The sequence below is a fragment of the Corvus hawaiiensis genome, chromosome Z (genome assembly GCF_020740725.1).
Source record: "Corvus hawaiiensis isolate bCorHaw1 chromosome Z, bCorHaw1.pri.cur, whole genome shotgun sequence".
Lineage (NCBI taxonomy): Eukaryota > Metazoa > Chordata > Aves > Passeriformes > Corvidae > Corvus > Corvus hawaiiensis.
The window spans coordinates 11,142,315-11,162,213 of NC_063255.1; the positions used below are offsets into that span (position 1 = coordinate 11,142,315).

The following is a 19,899-nucleotide window of genomic DNA, read 5'->3' on the forward strand; positions in this document are numbered from 1 at the left end:
TGAAAAATGCCCTTTCTCTGAAAAATGTGTACCTTATTTTTTTGGAACTCTGGTAACGTCTTTCTTCTAAAGACTGGATTTTGCTGTTTGGCAGCCTCAGCAGGACTAAGGAGCCTTTTATTTTTCTTATAGATATTTGTTGTTAGTTTGTATTTTCACAGAAAAATATCAGAAAAATTTCTTTATACTCAGAAACAGTTAGGCAGGTATCTTTTATACCCCAGTATTCCTGTGCTAAGGATTTGACATAATTAAAATGCGCCATCTTAGAAAAGAGTTGATGTGACTATGGTGCTTTTTATTTCAGTTACTAACTACGGATTTCTGATTAATTAATTCATGGCTCGGGTGTCAATACTGGTGAAGAAAGAGTTTTTGGTATATGCTGTACTTCTGTAGGAATCATGGTTGCTTCTGTGTTCCTCAAAAATACTATTTTCAACATTTCCTTGAGTGTGTCAAACATGCTTTGCAAATGGCTTGAGTTCTCAGTGGCTTGTTTTTCCATAAAAAATTTCCTTGGAGTCATATGGCGAGATGATATCAAAACGTATCTCGTCCATTCCCTTGTGCGTAGGCAAAATCAGTAATTACTCTGAGCCTGCATGATCTTCCTTCCATTCTTTTCTACTGAGAAGTTGAAGTACAATCAACATATTATTTCCTTACAGAATGAAAATTTAAAAGAGTTTTTAAAAAGCTTGAGCAGTAACCTGTATCCTGTCTGACTTGGTTTCTTTCCTTTAGAAACGAAGTAAGATCAGTTGGAGTCGCTGTCAGTAAATCCTGCCTTGATGCATTTGTCTTGCTGATTTATGAGTAATTATTGTTCCTCTTCTCTCCTTAGGGCTCTTCCTGCAATGATGGAGTGGGTCCGAACTCAGAAAGCAGGAGAAAGTGGTGTGAATATTATCACTGCAGATTTTGTAGAACTTGGTGACTTTATCAGCACAGTCATAAAGCTCAACTATGCTCTGGATGAATGTGAAGATGACACTACTTGATAATACTGTGATATGTGTGTTGTTGCATTATTCAGAATTTGAAAAAAAGATTGTATTCTAAAAGGATTATATTGTAACACACTCATTTTCTTGTAACACACTGAGGTGTTTAGGGCTTTAGTGGGTGGGCATAATGGAAATGTTTTCATCATTTATGATCATTTTTCATATTTGTGTTTCATGTGAAGAGCAAAACTAAACATGTTTACAGTGTTTGATAAAAGAAGGCCATTTACAGGTTCTCCATGAGGTACCAAATGTGATTCATGTGTCTTCTGTGGTTATGAACAGTGCCAAGAAATTTGTTGTTTTCAGAGCAAGGGGATGTATATATTGTCCTCTTCCTGCTCAGAGCAGGATTCTTCGTGGTGTGAGCATTGCAGCAGGAGACTGAGGACAGTATATCTGGCATGAAAATTTTAAGCTGCTACATTTCATCTGTTAGGTAGTTTAACTGATCACATTTATCAATGAGCTGCAGGTTTAAATGCCTTTGTGATGTAAATCCAAAGTCATGCTTCTAACACATGCATAATCAGTGGACAGTAAACATGATGTACTGTGTAGCTTGCACAAAGCACAGACTAAATCCTGCTTGTTTTTCATTCTCAAAATGGGGTTCTCCAATGTCTCTGCCTCAGGTCAAGTCAGCAGATATGTGATACTGGCCGAACTCTAACTGTAATCACAGAATGGCCTGGGTTGGACCCTTAAAGATCATCTAGTTCCAACCGCCTGGCTATGGGCAGGACACCTTTCACTAGACCAGGTTGCTCAGAGCTCCATCCAGCCGAGCTTTGAACACTTCCAGGTGTGGGCCATCCATGACTTCTCTTGGCAACATGTTCTAGTGCCTCCCCACCCTCACAGCAAAGAGCTTTTTCATAATATCTAATCTAAACCTACTCTCAGTCCTTGTCCTGTCACTACATACCCTTGTAAAAAGTCCCTCTCCACCTTTCTTGTAGGCTCCCATCAGTATGGCCAAAATTAGGTCCCTCCAAAGCCTTCTCTTCTCCAGACTGAATAATCCCAATTCTCTCAGCCTTTCCTCATAGGAGAGCTGCTCCATCCATCTAATCAACTTCATGCCTCCTCTGAACTCACTCCAGCAGGTCCCCGTCCTTCCTGTGCAGGGACCCCAGAGCTGGATGCTGTGCTCCAGGTGGGTCTCACCAGGGCAGAGTGAGGTGGGCAGAATCCCCTCCCTCCCCTGCTGCCCACAGGGCTCTGGATGCAGCCCAGGACACGTTTGGCTCTCTGCGCTGTGAGTGCCATGGCTGGGGCACATCCAGCCTCTCACCCACCAGCACCCCCAAGTCCTGCTGGGCAGGGCTGCTCTTGGTCTGCTCATGCCCAGCCTGTGCTGATACCGGGGGTTGCCCTTGCACTTAGTTTTGTTTAACCATATGAAATTCCCATGGACCCACTTCTCTAGCTTGTCCAGGTCCCTCTGGATGGCATCCCATCCTTCAGGTGTGTCATCAGCACCACTCAGCTTGGTGTCATCTGCTAATTTGCTGAGGGTGCACTCGAATCCTTTGTCTGTGTCATTAACAAAGATATCAAACAACACTGGTCACAATATCAACCTCCAAGGGACAGCTGCTGGTGGATATTTTCCCTGGTTCCAGCAGGAACACAGTTAGGCCAGCTTTGAGCACCACTTCTTCCCAGGATTAATCTTAAGTAAGAGCCTGATCCCATATCCATTGAATTTAATAGGGAAACATCTGTGTTTAGCATGGATTGAGCATAATGTAAGTGAGTTATCTGTACTGTAAGGTATGCAGTATTTTGTCCCATTGTGGAAACCTGACTTCTGCAAGACTGAAACTGCACTTAAAAATAGGTGCAGTCTAAGCTTCTCTTTAAGGCAGCTGTTAACAGAACACTTTTCCACTGATTTCAAAAAATCAGTGCCAGTTTCATCAGTCAAAAGTTCCTGTACTAAAGAGTGTAGTAGTTCAATTCTAGCTAATAGCAGTACTCTATTGTTCTTAAATTGTCTGTGGGATATAATACTGCAAAACATAAGATTGAAAATCTACTGAATGGCAGTGTTCTAGCAACAAAATCACTGATCATCCTAGTTTTAAAGAAACATATATAAAAAGTATATGGAAAACTTAGTAATTTATAAAATGAGAGCATTGAAACTGTATGACACCTAACTGGATAAAATACAGGCTGTCCTATCTCCTGGACACATCAATACACAGGTGCACAACTTTGGAAAGTAAAACATCTCATCTGTGCAAAACAATAGATGCTATAACATCTTACAAGGAAAATGCTCCTTGAAATATTGCAGGGATTTATGGTATAGAATTAAGATCAAATTTCTGTCGATATTACTAGAACTTTTGGTTGAGTGAGAGGAGAGAATGGCATCATACTGTCCTTTGCTATTTTCTGTCAGATGATAATGTCTACTATCTTCCACCAGAGTTTAGAAATTCAGAAATGGTCATATTGAACAGATGGGTAACAAGAGCATTATAGGGGGTTTGTTGGTTTTAGTTTAGGGAGTGGAATAAAAAGAACACTTCCTGCTATTTTGTACTGAGAGGGTGCCTTGGAAAAAGTGCATGCACATGTGAGTGTAGAATAAAAAATAATTTAAGTGGATATGTAGTATATTGACACATTTAAATGTATGTGTATAACACAGACATCCATGTACACTTGCATAATGATATTTAAGGTTCTGGACAGGATTAGTATAAATTTGTTTAAAAAAACCCATGCAGCTGTTACAAAGTCATGACGGCTCTTTCAGTAGCATTCTCTTCTGCAGAGGTTAGGACTGTAAGAGTCATCCCCAGTGAAATCTGTGATCTAAGCCAGTTAGGTTTTTTACAGCATTTAAATTTTATCCAGACTGCCTCAAAAATTTACCTAGAGTCACAACTCATGGTTTTGTTGAACAAAGGGTATGACTTTAATGCTTTCACCCACAATTAAGCAAGTTATAGAGTTACTTGGCAGACTCTGTTTCTGGTTTCCACAGGCTCTCCAAGTAAAATTTATGTAACAGACATGTAAAATGAAACATGAAAATTTATTTTTAAACCCACACCTATGTGGGTGTCCTACATAGAAATGTGAAAATGTTTGCTTATTTATAGACAGTGTGGTGTGAAATGCTCTTTTTTCCTTTTAGCTGGAGTTGGTTGTTTCCAGACTCCTCCTGTGATTCTTCAGCTGCTTAAATATAGTCAAAAGAGTTAATCTATCCTTCTAATATAGTAAAGTGATCTGAAGTCTTGGGTGGAGTGAAAATTAGGTTTCTTTTTTTTGGATTCTGGCTGAAATTCTTTTGCATCTGAGAGCATCAACACCAGGTTTCTGCTGGTACCCCCGTGCTCAAACACACACGAGACACACCAGGCTTTTTGCTTGCTCAGAGGTGTACTCAAGGCAAATGCTTTGCTGTATTTTAAAAAGTGTATGTGTGTGTACTTATATATATGAATAAGTATAGAGCTATCTAGAGTTTGTTAGCATTGTTATGAAATGTTTGCTTAGTGTCGGTTTTATTGTAATTCTCATTTGGAAATAAATAGAAAATAAAAGCAAAGCAAAAAAAATTCCTCTGACAAGAAACAATAATAGACAATTGTATCATTTGTCCATTAATGGGGAAAAATACTAGCAAAATGTTAAAATTCTGGTCAGAAAAATATGTTTTCATTTAGCTGTAAATCTTTCTATTGGAGAAGCACAGCACTTTATGGTAGGAACAGGTAAACAAACTTGCCTTAATTACTAAAAGAAAAAAGTGCATGTGGGGATATACTATCCATGCTCTTCTGAAGATTTCATCTGTGAGGGCCTAAAACTGTAAGTCCTGATAGAGATGCACTCCCTGTTGATGTTGTTTGGGGATCTTGCCAAAAAAGAACAAGCCAGAAAGTACTATGCAGCACAACTGGACCATTCAAGAGCCCAGTTTTGCCACCCATATGCAGCTAAAACTGTCTTTGATTTCAACCAGAAATGTGCTTGCAGGGTTGGGTCAGATGTGTTATTCTGACCTTATTAATTTGGAAGGTTTCTTCACGTGTATTATGAGGCATCTTGCATGGGAAATTAGTTGTCTGTAATCAGCCCATCAAGGAAAAATACCTGTCTACACTATTGATCTGTATAAGCATCTGCTTAATCAAACTGTCATGTCATTCACTGCCAAAACATTTTTTCTCTTCCTCTGCTTATTTTCCCCCTCACTATGTTCATGATGCATACCTCAAGTACTGTTGTTTTCTGGCAGTTTCATGTGATTACTCGATCCTTTCTTTTCACCCATACTTGAAAAATTGTGCCTGTGCTGCACACACAGAGTGTCTCAGCTATGTAAACCCATCTGGCTCAATTTTTCAGTTTACACATGCTGAGACATCTTTGTTCTGTACTGATCTAACCTGCAGAAATCCAGTCCAAACAGGAGGTGGTTCCTGGAGTGCAATTCCTGCCTTGTATGATGAGGGGTAAATCAGAATCAGACCACAGGAGCATAGTTTTAGGATTAGTGGGTTATTTGCATTCTTTTGCTGTTGGATACATTACTGGTTTTGTAGGTCCTGCCATTTCAAAACATTCTTTTAAACATACACATGTATGTATATACAAATATATATGCATGCATGGCTGAGAGGGAATGAATGATCCTGTATGCTGGGCTCAATCTTTCTGTCTATACAAATCTAGACAGTTTCTACTAACTTCAAAATGGTTACTCAGCCTTTACCCTGAGATGAGAGTGAGCAGATAGTCACTGTGCAGTAAGTATAGGCTGTGTTGCAAAGGAAATTTAAAATTGTGGAGCTTAATTCCTCAGAATAAAAAAAAGAAAGCAGAGTGCCCTGAAAACACAGTTCCAGTGCTGTTTATCCTCAATTTAGTATATGAAGCACTAGTTATTAGCAACTGATTAGGCTATTGGATGATTTCAAGAGTTCAGGTAACACCGTTTAAAAGTTTTAAATTCCTTTTCAGTGAAGTAAAAGCTAATAGTGTATGACGTATTTGCCATATTTCAGTGGTAGCTTCTGTGTTGCATACAGTCAGTGTTCTGAATTGTATATGTTTACCCAATGATGAGGTTAAAATATGCTGTATAGTATGCGTAATGTGTTGATTACAAGTATTTGGAGTTCAGTGGTCTATTTAGTTTTTACTGTGTTGCTGTTTCGTAGGTATGTGTGTATATGGGATTATGGATTGTCTACAGTGTACAAGGAAATAATAATTAATCCTAAAGGAAAAGGGCAGTTATGTGACCTGCCTTAATGCATTAGGATAATATTGTTAAATCTCATAGTTATCAGTTCTGTTTCAGATGTTATGAAGGGTTGTCCATAGAGCTGACTCCCTCACTTTTTGGCACAAAGGAGTTAAACTTGAAGTTACTTGGAGCTCACTTACATATTTGTAAATAAAGAATAGGATGTTTGTCTGATCAACTGCCTTGATTGTACAAGGTGGCAAAGACGTGGTTTCCAGTGTGTTACAGATCAAATCACTTCTGCGCACACACAACTCCTGCTGGTGTCAGTGGGAGTTGTGATCATGTAATTGAGTGGCCTAAAATTCATCTTCTGGAATACAGTCATGATAGGAGGATGGGGATATCCTGGCTTTAAGGAAGTGCCTGGATGCTATGCAATACTGCTCATGTCCTGTGTTGGAACATAGCTTTAAATTTGCAGGAAGAGCTTTGAACTTTGCTCCAGTGTAGGTTGGACCTATCAAAAAAAAAAAAAAAAAGAAAAAATCCTTAAGTAAAAATTGTGAATGTCACAGGCTGATCGGTGTGGCCTGGCCTGCCCAGGTACAGTATTCTGCTTTCAGGAACTGTGTCAGCTTTAAATAAAAAAAGCTATGACAATTTCCCTGTCCCTGCAGGACCTACTTAAGAATCTCTACATTGCCTACTGGTATGACTCCTGTACTATTCCCACAGCCAGGTCTAGCTCTCCCTTCATGGCTTATGTTTAAGACGCCTGATGCATGATGCCAAGGGTAATTAGGAGAGAGGTACTAACTAAACAGAGAGTATCCACCTTGTGCCTGGCGGGTTGGAGTAGGGTGCCTGCCCTCCAGCAGCACATTTGGTATGAGGTCAGATCCACCTGAACAGACTGAGGCAAGGGACAAGTCTGATTTCAGACCCTCTTCCATTGTCCAGTCAAAATGCAGCATTTCCCACTTCTCTCCTTTGCCTCTGCTTGGTGCTGCTTATCTGGACTTCTGCATGCACATCCCTTTACCTGCCAGCTGTGAATATTAGATATTTTTCAGCCTCAGTACACCATAGCAGTCCATAGGGTCGTGTAAGAGATTAAGTGTGTGGGGCTAAAAGATGGCAGTGAACGTTGTCTGATGTCCCAGGATGGTTTCTCTCACGCTCCAAGTTAGGCACACATATCCTCTTAAACAGGCATCACCTTGGCCAATGAGTATCTCCTTAGAGGGAGGTGCACTTAGGGGTTTTTTTCTGCAGTAAAATGGCATGTACTAATCTCTTCCTTTAGCTTTAGGTCCTACAAAGGTCAGTTTGATTGGAAGAGATTCCTCAAGTAGCTGTAACTAGTTTTGCTGTGAAGCAGGGATCCTTAAAGCAGAATCCTGGAATTATATGTAATTACTATTACTGAAAATAAAAATATGTGGTTAACAACACAATTTAAAAAGAAAAATAAAAATTATGTGGGCTTGCCAGGATGGTTAAGTTTTTGACTGCCTCAGTCATCAGTAGTTTAGTATCATCTAGGTGATGATTATTAGCATTAGTTATTGCCACACTGCCTCCTGACACTGTTCAGGGTCTCTGTACAGAAGCCTTATTATTCCCAGTGAGCATTAATGCATTTGAATGACTTGTCTCCATTTTGGTGGAAAGGACGATTGTGTAACATTGAGAACATGGAGCTCCCTGTGTGTTGTGCCCACAAAGGTTCACAGAGCTGCACCTTCTCGTTTTAGGATCTGTTTAATGGTACTTTAATAAATGTTGTGTTAAAAATGCCTACAGTTCTGTATAGCAAATGTGAATTTTTATGACAAGAATGTGTATTTAGAGTAAAAAAAAAGTAATATGAAATCTAGTTTCTTTGTATCCAGTGAAACATCTAATAAAGCTCTGGTACCTGTATTCTTGGTTTATGGCTTCATTGCTTCATTTAAGACTTTTCATGTAGGAGGCTTTTAAGCACAGTTTGGGGTTTTGGGGTGGAGCCATATATTAGACACAGGCTGTGCTGTTATGTTAGGGGTTAGGATCTTGCAAAGGTTTTAGAAGGTTGGTTTCTTGATAAAAAAATCACCACATTATTTTCCTGCAGTAATAGGAAGGTTTGCCTGTGTTCATTAAACACTTGACCCAAAATCTGAACAAACTCCTTTTCCATACATAACTGTCCATACATACAGGGACTGCCCTGTGAGGGCATTGCTGTGGGAGTGTCCTTTTCCCTTGGTTGTTACAGGGACCCTTCAGTACCACAGGATGCTGCAATATGTTCATGCTGCCAGGGCCACTGCAGACTCTCAGCCATCTCTTTTCCCCAGTGGGGCTCTCCAGCCCCAATTTGCCTCAAGCACCAAAGCACAAGACCTAGCTGTGTAGCCTGCTGGCTCGTGCTACTGGTTGTATCTGGAACCCAGGGACTGCACTTCCAAAATGTCTTGTTGTCCCCTGAGCCCTCCCGGCATTGCTGGCCACAGTGAGCGCTGCTCACCATCGAGGCAAACCAAACCCTGCTTGCCTGCAGGTGCAGTGGAGCAGGCTGGCTGCTGCCCCAAGTCTGGTTCCAGGATGTGCCAGTGAGGAGATGAGTCCCTCCATCTTCTCCCTGCTGTCTCCTATGGGGTGTGGGGACCCCCCTCGGAAGGGGATGCAGGCAACTTCCCAGCATGAGCACTCTGTACACAGGAGCACGGCCAGCAACGCAGAGTCCCGCAAAAGTGTGGTGTGGCGTGCTAAAACCTTAAAGCCTTTCTGCATGGCAGAAGCTTTAAGTTTCATGTTTGGGTTATTTTATCTTCCTAGCAAGGCCAGAAATTATGTTTTCCAGGACAGACTTCTTTTGCTCATCTCTCCTACTGCGTCCCAGGCAAACTGAGCCCAAGTGCCCTTCTACTCTTTGTGACCTTTCACTTGGCCCAGGTGAAGTCAAGTGCAGGCTGCCAGGGTTGCAGGAGAAGAGGACATGAAAGATGAGCAAGTCTCTCAGTGAGTCCCTGCAGAAACCCATGAATTAAATTTGCCTGCTGCTTAAAATGTCTCCCCACTTCTTCCTACCCCACAGGTACTGTCTTACCAACAGGAACATGTTAATTGCTCAGTACACAGAATAAATTTCCCACCATTGCTGAAGTGGTTACTAAACAGTAAATGTAGACTTTAGTTTGGATCAGTATCAATCAACAAAGTTTTTATCTCTTCTTTAAAATGTTGGAAGTAATACCAAATTTTCATATGGTTATTAAAAGCTAGCCAACCTGCACGCAAAGGAGTAAAAATCTGTAGGTCTTGGCAGTCTAGTGCTGCTGGACTAGCGGCACAAATTGCAGTAGGAGCTGGTCAGCTGGAAGGGGCATCAAACACAGGGCTTCAGTTTAGCATGATGGCTCTTTGTGCTTTTAGTCCCACATCCAATAGCAAGTGTTGAGGCTGGATGTACTCTACAGGCATCCCTGCTGGGAAGGGGCAGGGGGGTGTGGGGGTGGGGTTGGCACAGGAATATGCCCACAGAAGCTGCCTGCAATCTTGAAGACCCAGCTGCTCCAGTGTCCAGCAGCATTTTATACCCTTTAGCAGGTCAATATGCACCAAAGTCAATGCAAACATCTCAGCTCCCCCATCTCTGGAATATATTGCTTGTGCAGTCACACAGACAATTCCTCCTGCAACACCCACCTGGTGTTCCTATCTTAGACAAACTACACTGAACATCAGAGACCTTGGAAAGGGAGAGGGGCTATGCTGGGGAAGGGGAGGATGCACTTGAAGACCCAACCCTCTTGTGTCTCTATCACAATCACACAGATTCAGCCCAACCTGAAAGTATGGCCTGAAAGACATACCTGAGCACTTTCACCTTCAAACAAGAATATTTGAGCCAGATGAAGCCATGGAAATAGAAAAACTTAAAGACTGAACAATAATCTGCAGGCAGGTAGGAGTTTGCAGTGCTTCTTGCTAGCTATTGCTCCTTCACAGCTTTCTGATTAAAAGGAAGAGAGTTTTTAAAAACTCCTGCTTGATTTACAGGATGCACATGCTCCTTTCCCATTAATGTCATGCCATCTATGCAGATACATTCTGTTTCCTTGTTCCTGTATAGTTTCCAGGGCTGCAAGCACCACCCTCATTAGCAAAACTATTGTCTGAACAAACCACTTCCATTCCCTGAGTAGCCATCACGTTGCTGAAGCTTGAAGCTTGTAAAGTTTTCAAGGAAGAATTTGAGGGCATGAGCTGGGGTGTGTTTCGGATATGTCAGGTACCACACTGGTGAAATAGCCAGGATAGATCCTACCTAGGAGTACAAAAGCCTATTATTATTAGAGAGTGGTCTAAGTCCTATGGCTTTGCTTTTCTAGAAACTCAGAAACACGGACCCCATCTCCCAGTTTGCATTCAAGGTGCTGTGTTACTGGGTGATACCTGAATGAATTCCTTATTCCCAAGTTTCCAAGCCCTGCCTGCCTCAGTGCAGATCTGAGTTGCTGTGGCCAAGAACACTGACACCAGCCAGGGTACGGCACTTTCACCTTTCTCTAGTGCTGTACTCATAAATCTGGCAGTCATGGAAACAAGTCATCAGAGATCTTGCAAAGGTTTTAGAGGGTTGGTTTCTTGATAAAAAATCACCACATTATTTTCCTGCAGTAATGGGAAGGTTTGCCCATGTTCATTAAACACTTGACCCAAAATCTGAACAAACTCCTTTTCCATTGTGTCATGTATCTGCAACCCCATAAAATACATCTCTGCTTTTCCTCCAATTATGTTGCAGTGTGTGAGACTGCACTGGTCAAGACCAGAAAACCAGCTGGCCCAGAGACAAAACAGGTCTCCGGGTGGGACCGTCCCCTTTGCACAAGGAGCCTTCCCACATCTTAATATATTAATATATGCTGTTCCAGTGTTTTGGATTGGCCCGCTGGCCTCCGCCCCTTTATACCTTATGTGGTCCCTATCTAGAAAGTTTCCTTCTCCTGGTTCTCCCACTGGTCTCTGCTCTCCTGCCCACCCCTCTCTCTTCCCCATTGGTTGTTGTACCTTTGTCCTGCCCTTACCCTGCCTCCTGGCCCTCAGTCCATTGGCTCTGGTTTCTTCCCACCCCCTTCCAGCCCCATATAAAAGTTGTACCCTTGTCCTTCATCTTGTCATTTGTCCCTGGATCCTTTTTGTGTGGATTACGTTCTTGTTGCTGGAACCTCTTACAAGAGAACCTTCTCGCCTCTTCTCCCGATCGCCGCATTGTGGATGTGTGAGTGGCTGCACTATCTCAGGTGTGTGTCTGCGCCTTCATTTGGCCCCAGCGCCGAAGCAGCTCCCTCCTGTTGGGTACGCTTTTGGAAGGCCACAGCACTTGATCACCTCACCACGCCGGCAGCACAATAACAGCATTGAAAAACAGAAAGTGTGAAAGCTGCTGGAAATACAATATTCCGGGTATACTTTTACCTTCTTTAGACTTTGTTGCTCATATAGAGTCACTGCATGTTCCCGAAGTGGCCAATATATTTTAATAATCCCATTGGGATTGCATCAAGAAAAAGTGTCTGTTTTTATATTTTAATTGAAATGAAATATGCAGTTAACAGTGAATACAAACAGAGAATGTCTGCAGTCTATTTTCCAGGTTATTGAGAAATGTGCATTTGTCATCTGTTGACCTTTCAATCCTCTATTGACTGTTACCATCAGCACTGAAATAAACTTTAAATAATGGAGAAATAAAATTCATTTGGTTTGGCAGTCAAAAAAGCAAATCCCGGTAGGAATCATGGGGGAAAAAAAAGGAACAAAGTAAAGCACATCATCCAGGCATCATCAATACTGAGTGGAGTTTTGTTAGCCAGCATTAAGGAGCATGTGGCAGGCCTAAAAAGAGTCAGTGAGGGCAACAAGGATAAGCAAAGTTGCAACAAACTTCCAGCTCAGGAAAGATGAAGTCAGGACTCCTTGGACTGGAGATGACACTGTAGGAGGAGGTGTCATAGCTGGCTATAAAAACACGAGTGGCATGGCTGCAAGTGGTGGCCCACAAGCAATGGGATGAGACATCACCTGAATCTTTCCAGAGGCATGTTCAGAGCAAACGTAAAGAGAGGATTGCACCTGCTGGGTAGTTATACCACAACACTTCTTGCCGTGGGATGCTGGGATGGGTGTCAAATGTTTTCATCAGCCCAAAGGAACATTAGGCAGGTTCACAAAAAATAAACTTATTGAAGTTTGCTAATACAGAGACAGTGGATTCATCTCAGGGAATTCCTATGCTGTCAACAGTTTTGTGCGGGGGCGTGCTTAGGAGCAGTTTTTTCCTAACAGTAAGAAAAAATATTACTTTTGATAGTAAATAAAGAGTTATCTTTCACAAAAATCAAAATCTGATTGCACTTTTCTAGTGATAAATAGAAAAAGTTAGTTCATGTTACATGCATGTGAAGGTAAGCTCTGCTTGGATGCTCCCCCTTGAGCACCCTGCTGATTTGTTGTCATAGGGTCACAGATACTTCAGTTTCATTTATTTCCATGTTTAATCCTTCATAATACCCTTGACTAGACAGGATTATCAGGTGCTGAAAACATTTTCTGCGAGGAAGGGATCTTGTTGTGTCTTCATTCATCTATTTGATGTACTGATTTTCATAAGACTGCCTGGATATTCACATGGTCCGCATTTCTGTAACAGTATTTTTGTAGGCTAAATATTTGTGCATGTAATTTAGAGCAGAGTGGAGAGCCAGGAGTGCTGTATTAGCTGTAGTCACAGCTTGTACAGGGCCTGGTATCAAACCAACCCTCATGCCTCAGCTCCAGAGTCCAATCTAACAAGATACTGAGTCTTTCTGCCCCTGTTCAAGGAAACAAGGGCTACAATAGCCTTTTCCAGATGAAAAGCAAGCTTCTACCTGGAATGCTTTGGGGTGATTAACTACGTAGTTATACAAACAGGTAATCATATCCATGATTCAGGGACTTGGGCAAAATAGCAGCGCTGCAATTAATCAAACATTTTAGAGATGAGTTTGTTGCCTACTTGAATTATTGCATCACTAAAGCTCTAATATGGTCAGATCAGGTGCTTTTTTGTAATATGAGGATTATTACTCTGTACATCTGTTTGTGCAGACAACGCAGTCTGCAAGAAAATCAGGTAATCTATATTCTCCTTACTTACACAGTTAAATGTGCAAGCTAAACTTGGCTGAACCTTTTTTTACATCTGCATAATTGGTCTGTGTGTAGTGGGGAAAGCAGGAGGAAGCTTTTTCAAAAAGCTTCTTGCAAAATCTGACATTACCACTGTAAGAACTGACCACGTAGTCTGAACTGTGATTTTAGCTTGCAAGCTCACAGCTGACAGAGAGGTACGGGCTGGGGCCATTAGCTGCCCCCTCGCTGAAAAGCAGCAAGGCCAAGCTTGTGTATGTCATGGCTCCTGGAAGCTAATGGGGGGTTACACCACATGTTGCTAGCAAGTGCTGAAGTACACTGGGTGTTTCCACAAGGACTAAGGCTCATTACATTTACTACAGAAGAGGAGCATGAAAAACCCAGCCAGCCATTACAGAGTACTTAAGAAACAAGAAATTTAGGCTTTTGGCTTTTATTGGCAATAATTTATTAAGAGCTGGTGCCCTGGGCTACCCATCCACTCTGTCCAGAGACAAGGAGATTGGGTAGGATCTCAGGTTTCTAAGGGTTCAGGTAAATGGTTCTAGCTTTATAATATTTGGCTGCAGTTTAGCCTGATTAGGATGAATTAGTGACTTAAAATCAGAAAAATGAGCAGATGAAAGCAAATGCAAATCCATCCTTCTTGGGCTGTTTGCTGATGAAGGGAATAAACATTGCTGCTGCTGCTGCTGCTGCTCTCAAATGTCTGTCATTTTCCCTCTGCTTTATTTTTAATTAAACCTGAGTCCTCAATTAGGGCTAAAAGGACTTGACAAAGATAAATGTAAATCAACAATTTACGATGAAGCTGCTTTTCAGCTTTCAGGGCTGTTCTTTCTGTACGTTTCAAGCATCAGTTGTGCAAAGGCTGCAGTTAACAAATACGTATGTGTAAAAGTGCTTTCATTTGCCTGTAATCATAATGTTTATCAAAGGAGAGCTCTGAGGAGATTTTTCTCTAATGTTCTCTTTGTGCAATAAAGATCTGCTTTTGGATTAAATAAATACAGCTCTTAGAGAAAAAAAGCAGCTTAGTTTGAAAGACCAAGTTATTGATACTGAGAACTTACATATACTTTACTGAATTATTCAGTGAACCTCCTGCTACTTTTTTTTTAATTGGTCCTTTTCCCAGACATTCAGAAGAAATCTCTTGACCTTCAAGAAAAATTAAATAAATAGCTTAGAGAATTATGCTGACAATTTTTGTAACAACTTCTACTTCCATAGCATTGAGTAGAATAATAGACAATTGGATTGGAATATCTCACTTTGCATATCAAACAAAATTCTTGGACCTGCTACTGCTGTTAGTCACTCTTTTCTTCTCTTCCTTGGGCATGATGGACAAAACCAGGACAAAAACCTTATGCTGTTAACCAGTGGTGTGTCATGGCAATGTTTGGCAGCTCCTATTACAGACTTTTAGCATTGCCTAGGTCAGGTGAGTGCAGAAAAGTGTTCTAGTGGAATTCTGTGGGGGCAAAATATCAGTATTAACTTCTGGTCTGTTTTATCTGATGGGACCCAGTGCATGCTCAGAAATAGTTTATTAATGAATATAAATGGGAATTATTTACAGGTTTTAGAAGCTCTCTCCTACTTATAGGCAAGTGGTAAATAATGTAACATTAATGATCTGAGTGCCATTTTGATGCATTTGGAATTTATCCTACCGAGTTTTAGGAACTTTGTCAATTTTTTTTGAAAGTCCATGTAAAGGAGCTGAACCAAACTGTATTTAAAAATATTTGTCAGTAAATACTTTTTAATTTTATTTTTTATATATTTTTACTGTCTCTGAAAAAAAGAAGCAGTGATTCTGCCCTGTAAGCATCATGCAGGCATAAGTGTGAGCACTTTCATGTGAGTATGCACTTAAAGGAGAGAGAGGACCTCCTTCAAAGAGGAACTGTCCTGTGTTTTTATAATTTACAAGATTATGTATTAATTAATTGGGGTTTTTCTGTTTTGAAGCTTGTTTCCAGAAACATGTTTTTTCAACACGAAGTTGCTAATCTCTCTCATGTTAGACAAATATCTTTGTGGTGCAGGATCACTGGGCTTCAGCCCCAAGCAACTCCCCAGGAACAGGTCTATGTGCCAAGCTGGTCTGAAGCTCTTCCATTCTCTCCTCCTGGGGCTCTTGTGTTGCATAGAACACTGAAATACTGATGTGGGAAATAGAGTATCTTGATTTTAGTCCATACTCTCCTAAAAATTGGGCAAGTTGGAAGGGAACAAAATGGTTTGGGGACCTTCCTGTTGCTATTTTTGTGATTATGAAGGGGATGGGTAGCTTCAGATGAGTAAAGGAGAAGAGAGGACAAAACATGTTGGTCTACTGTTTTTTTCTCGTACATCTTTCCTTGAATTACTGTACAAAACCTCTGGGGCAGATGGTTCAGAGCACCTTCCAAACAGAAAACCTTCTGCAAGCAGATGTTGATTCTGATATGTATTTGCATATATGCAGGTGTTTGGGGGTCATGTGGCATCTTTTAACAGATACTTGTCTTGTGGTTGCCTCTTAGAGCATTTCTGGTGTAGGGTTGTGCCCTGGTTATGCTCTTTTGCCTGTTCTTGGGTTTTTTTCTCCTCTGCCCTGGAGCTTGCCTCACAGGCATTTATACCTCTGCAAAGTGGATAGGTAATACGGGTGCTTGAATTTGCAAACACTTTGTATTCATTTGGAAAAAGCATTAAGCCTTGGGGATGGGAGTTTCTCTGTGGATGAAGTAGCTGGGACAAGAGTGGTGGAGGCTCGGGGTCCAGCACATGGCCAGCTGCCCAAGGGTGAGAAGAAACAGCCTTCCCATCTGCCAGCAGAGGCTTTGCATCATTTGCAAAGGATATTCCATTTTAAAGTAAAATATGACTGCCAGTTTCTAAGCCTTCAAGCTGTTTTCAAAAACAGCATTTTTGACTGTTGTATCTAAGCTATGTTATTTGAGATCCTGTTAATTGCTTTTTTATGCTTGATGGAGATGGCTCTTCCATTTCTTCACGGTGTCTCAAAGTTTGTCTTCACGGGTGCACCTGGCTCTCCTGTCTGGGTAACACCTGCCTGATAGTTCCTAGTCATGTCAGGATATAAGCATGGCTCCATAGCAAGCCCCTGTGTCGCTGCTGTGTGTTCAGATGGCAGATAGAATACTTCCTTTGAAACACTTTCTCCATGCTACATTGATCCTGTTGCTTTGAAGGTGATGAACTGTGCCATTCTGACCATAGTTGTGTGCCACTGAAAGAATTTTCAGGAAATTCAGGAGAGATGTCTGACTCTGTAATAAGCTCATTCTTCAGGCTAAACTGGGGCTTGTGCAAATCTCAGCCTTTAAGGACCCACTTCTTGGTTATTACAAAATCCATGTTGCAGTTACTGAAGCAGCATATGTACTAGCTTATTGTCTGGGTCTCATCTGTGTTTATGTCTCACTTATGTTTAATCAAACTGAATCCATTACCCTGGGAATCATCAGTGGTTCAAAATACTCCTGGTCAGACTGAGCTTCATTTCCCATGGAAAGATTGTTTCACCAGTATTGATAGTTTTACCGGTATTTTGCAGTGGCTTGTTGTGAGCTGAGCTGTCCTCAGGCACATCTACTGGTTCTTCTGTTTTCAAATCCCAAGTCTAGCATGGACTTTTTCTTAGTGGGGGAAGGGAGAAGAAAACATCTACTTTCAGGACAGTGTCCCCTCCTTCCCCATCCTCTCCTGACCCAAAACTGTGCTCGTGAAACCTAAATGCACTGACTTCTGATAGCATTTAGAGGATCTGGGTTGCATCAGTCTGTGATAATTCCTTTCCCAGTGTTGCTCAAGGATGAAATCGGGTGAAAAAGGGTTTTTGACAAAGAATGTGTAATGTGGGCAGCCGTGAGGCTGCAGGCACAATTTACCTTAGTGCCACCAGCCAGACATTGAAACGTGTTTGTGTGGTATTTTGAACAAATCAAGACTTAAATCAAGATGAGTTGGTGCTTTACAGCAGTCAGCAGCTGACAAAATCCTACATTAAGACTTGCTTGTCTTGTCCTGAAGTCCAGTGTTGCTCTGCAAGTGCTCACTGCATTATTTCCAGTGCCAGCCACTGTTCAGGGTTGCATGACTTGTTCTGTAAGTCTCTGGTGCTTGATTCAGCGGTGTTGTGACCTAAAAGTGATATTGCCATGACCTACAGGTAACTCTTATGCTCATCCATAAAGTCTGACCATGTGTTAGCCCTGGACTTAGCACTGTGTTTGCTTTCCTTTACAGGGAGCGATGGTGGGTCTGCAAATCACACTCCTGAGTGCTGATAACAAGGTTCTGCTGTGACTTCTTACATATCCGGCTTTCATGGTTATCCCCGACGACTTGAAAAAGATTTGTTGTTGTTCATATTTATAAATTCTTAAGTGAATAGTGCAGTGAGACTTCAAGTGACATTTAAGAAACTAAATCAATATTATAGTAGCACCTCTTCAGCATTCTTGTCTTGTGTTAGGCAGAAAAGAGTAAGCCTGGTTATAATAAACATGCATGCATTCTCAAGGCTATATTTGTATCAAGTAAGTTGTGATTCCTCTTGGGAGAATATTCAGCACAAGCTCCCTCTTGTACAGCACTGTGCTGAGTGCGTCTTAACATATTCACCATGTATACTTGGTGCTATCTTTATTTAAATCTGGTAGTCCTGAAACTCCTTCTGGATCACATAATCTTTCATTTTAGTCAGATTGTGAGGATTCTAGAAGGGACTGTCTATATGCATAGCTGCTATGAGGCATCAACTGGTTCATGTTTAATTAGATAGCTCATATTCTTTTTTTTTTTTTATAGGCCATGGATCATCTCAGCTGTTTTCCTCAACTGTTCTAATTCTTCCACCAGGATTTTATGGTCATCAAAGCAGTAAAACCAAATTTCTGTCAGTAAAGCTGAATCTCAGCTAGTTCACTCATAAGGAAAAATGAAGCTGAGTTAATGTGGTGATACAAAACCCCTTTATTTACGTACCTTGTTCAAAAATAAATAAAATTCCTCTATGAGCTTGGTCATACAGAATGTGGTCCTCTTTGTTATCATATGCTTCTCCAAACTTCCTGCTCCTACTTGCTCTACTAATTCCTCCTCTTCATAGTTGTGTTACACTCACTGAATCTGTCTGGGAGACACAGAGAAGGTTCTCATTTGATTTTCTCTTATATTTTTAATAATAAAAAAAAATCCAGCCAGTATGATCACAAATTACCAAAAACATTTTAAAATGAAGAGTCTTTTACTGTTCTTCCCAATGTCTGTTTATGACCTTTCTTGTAAGCATGACCTTTCTAAGCCTCGTCAGAAGGAACAGCCTGTTTATACACAGAGATGGAACTGACCGTGGTCACAGCATTGCAGTTACACTGTGTCTATGCAAAATTCAGGTCACTGGCCATTTTCCTACCTCTGCAGAGCAGGATTAACACTACAGTGTCAGCTTGACATTAATGACTCAGATTGCCTTTAATGAAATGAAAGATATTTTGCATGACCTTGTTGGCCAGAGTGAATAGCAGAGAAAAGAAGGCAAATCTGTCATATGTGTTGCCTCATTTGTTTCTACAGGTTCCCTTAGGCTAAATTACTGCAGTGATGCCGTCAGCTTTCTTCACCATCATTAACAGTGCTGAAAACCCTCTCATTATGACTGTCTTTATACTGCAAAGGTGGTGTTGAGCAAGTGTTCACGTAATGTTCTGTGTGCCTGGCAATTGCAGTATGCTGATGCTGCAGTAAGTGTTCAGCTTGTTCCAGGTTCTTTCACCAAGACTGACTTCAGATGTTGAAATGGGAACTTGTACAGCCAAACCCACCATCTTGGAACATCCTTTCATAAGTCACCATGAGGCCAACATGCAGTTTGTGGTGCCAAGTCTGTGGTGCCGTGATGGCAGTGTGGAGCAGCCTGTGAAGGAGAAACCATAGCAAGCCTCTGTGCAAATAGGATTGAGTGAGTGCATATAGTGCTGGCTGGCTGGCTGGAGAGAACGGGACTCATGGAGGACAGTGGCAGCAGGCCATTGCTGCGTTATCATCTGGACAAGGAAAGATGAGTGTTATGGCTGTGGTGGTTATGTACTGTGAATGTATAAAGAATCTGGGAGCAGGGTTGTCCATGCCCATACACTGGGAATAGGTGGATTTAGTGGAGGAGGTGTGGGTGGGAAGGCAAGGCTCGAAATGCCTGCAGTTAGCAGTGTTGATGCATCAGGGGGCCAAGTGTGCAGTATTAGTCATGAGACCTCTTTCTCGTGGAGTTAAATCCCGGAAGGCACTGTAGGCTTGAATCTTCACCAGCTTCTTCCATCAGCAGACTTCTTGCATCCTGCATCCCTGTGGTTCACAAGCAGAGAACAAAAGCCCTTCTGGTATATTCCCCTGTCCTGCACAACATTGTCTTCTCAGTCTCTTGTGTGAGTTCATACAGCTGAAGTGAGTGAA

At 41.5% G+C, this 19,899-nt stretch overlaps 1 protein-coding gene and 1 long non-coding RNA gene across 2 annotated transcripts in view; both read left to right on the top strand.

The window, feature by feature from the left end:
- The window catches only part of PLCXD3 (phosphatidylinositol specific phospholipase C X domain containing 3), an 88,143-nt gene extending 86,397 nt beyond the window's left edge, over positions 1-1,746 (top strand). The window contains exon 3 of the mRNA XM_048292133.1: positions 848-1,746. Coding sequence (XP_048148090.1) covers positions 848-1,004 — 157 coding nt within the window. The 3' untranslated portion in view covers positions 1,005-1,746. The remainder of the gene's footprint in view (positions 1-847) is intronic.
- A 9,692-nt stretch (positions 1,747-11,438) lies between these two features.
- LOC125319395 lies at positions 11,439-18,421 on the top strand. Its single transcript, XR_007200715.1, has 3 exons — positions 11,439-11,694; positions 17,692-17,739; positions 18,256-18,421. It is a non-coding gene; the product is annotated as an uncharacterized LOC125319395 (long non-coding RNA).
- The last annotated feature ends 1,478 nt before the right edge of the window (positions 18,422-19,899 follow it).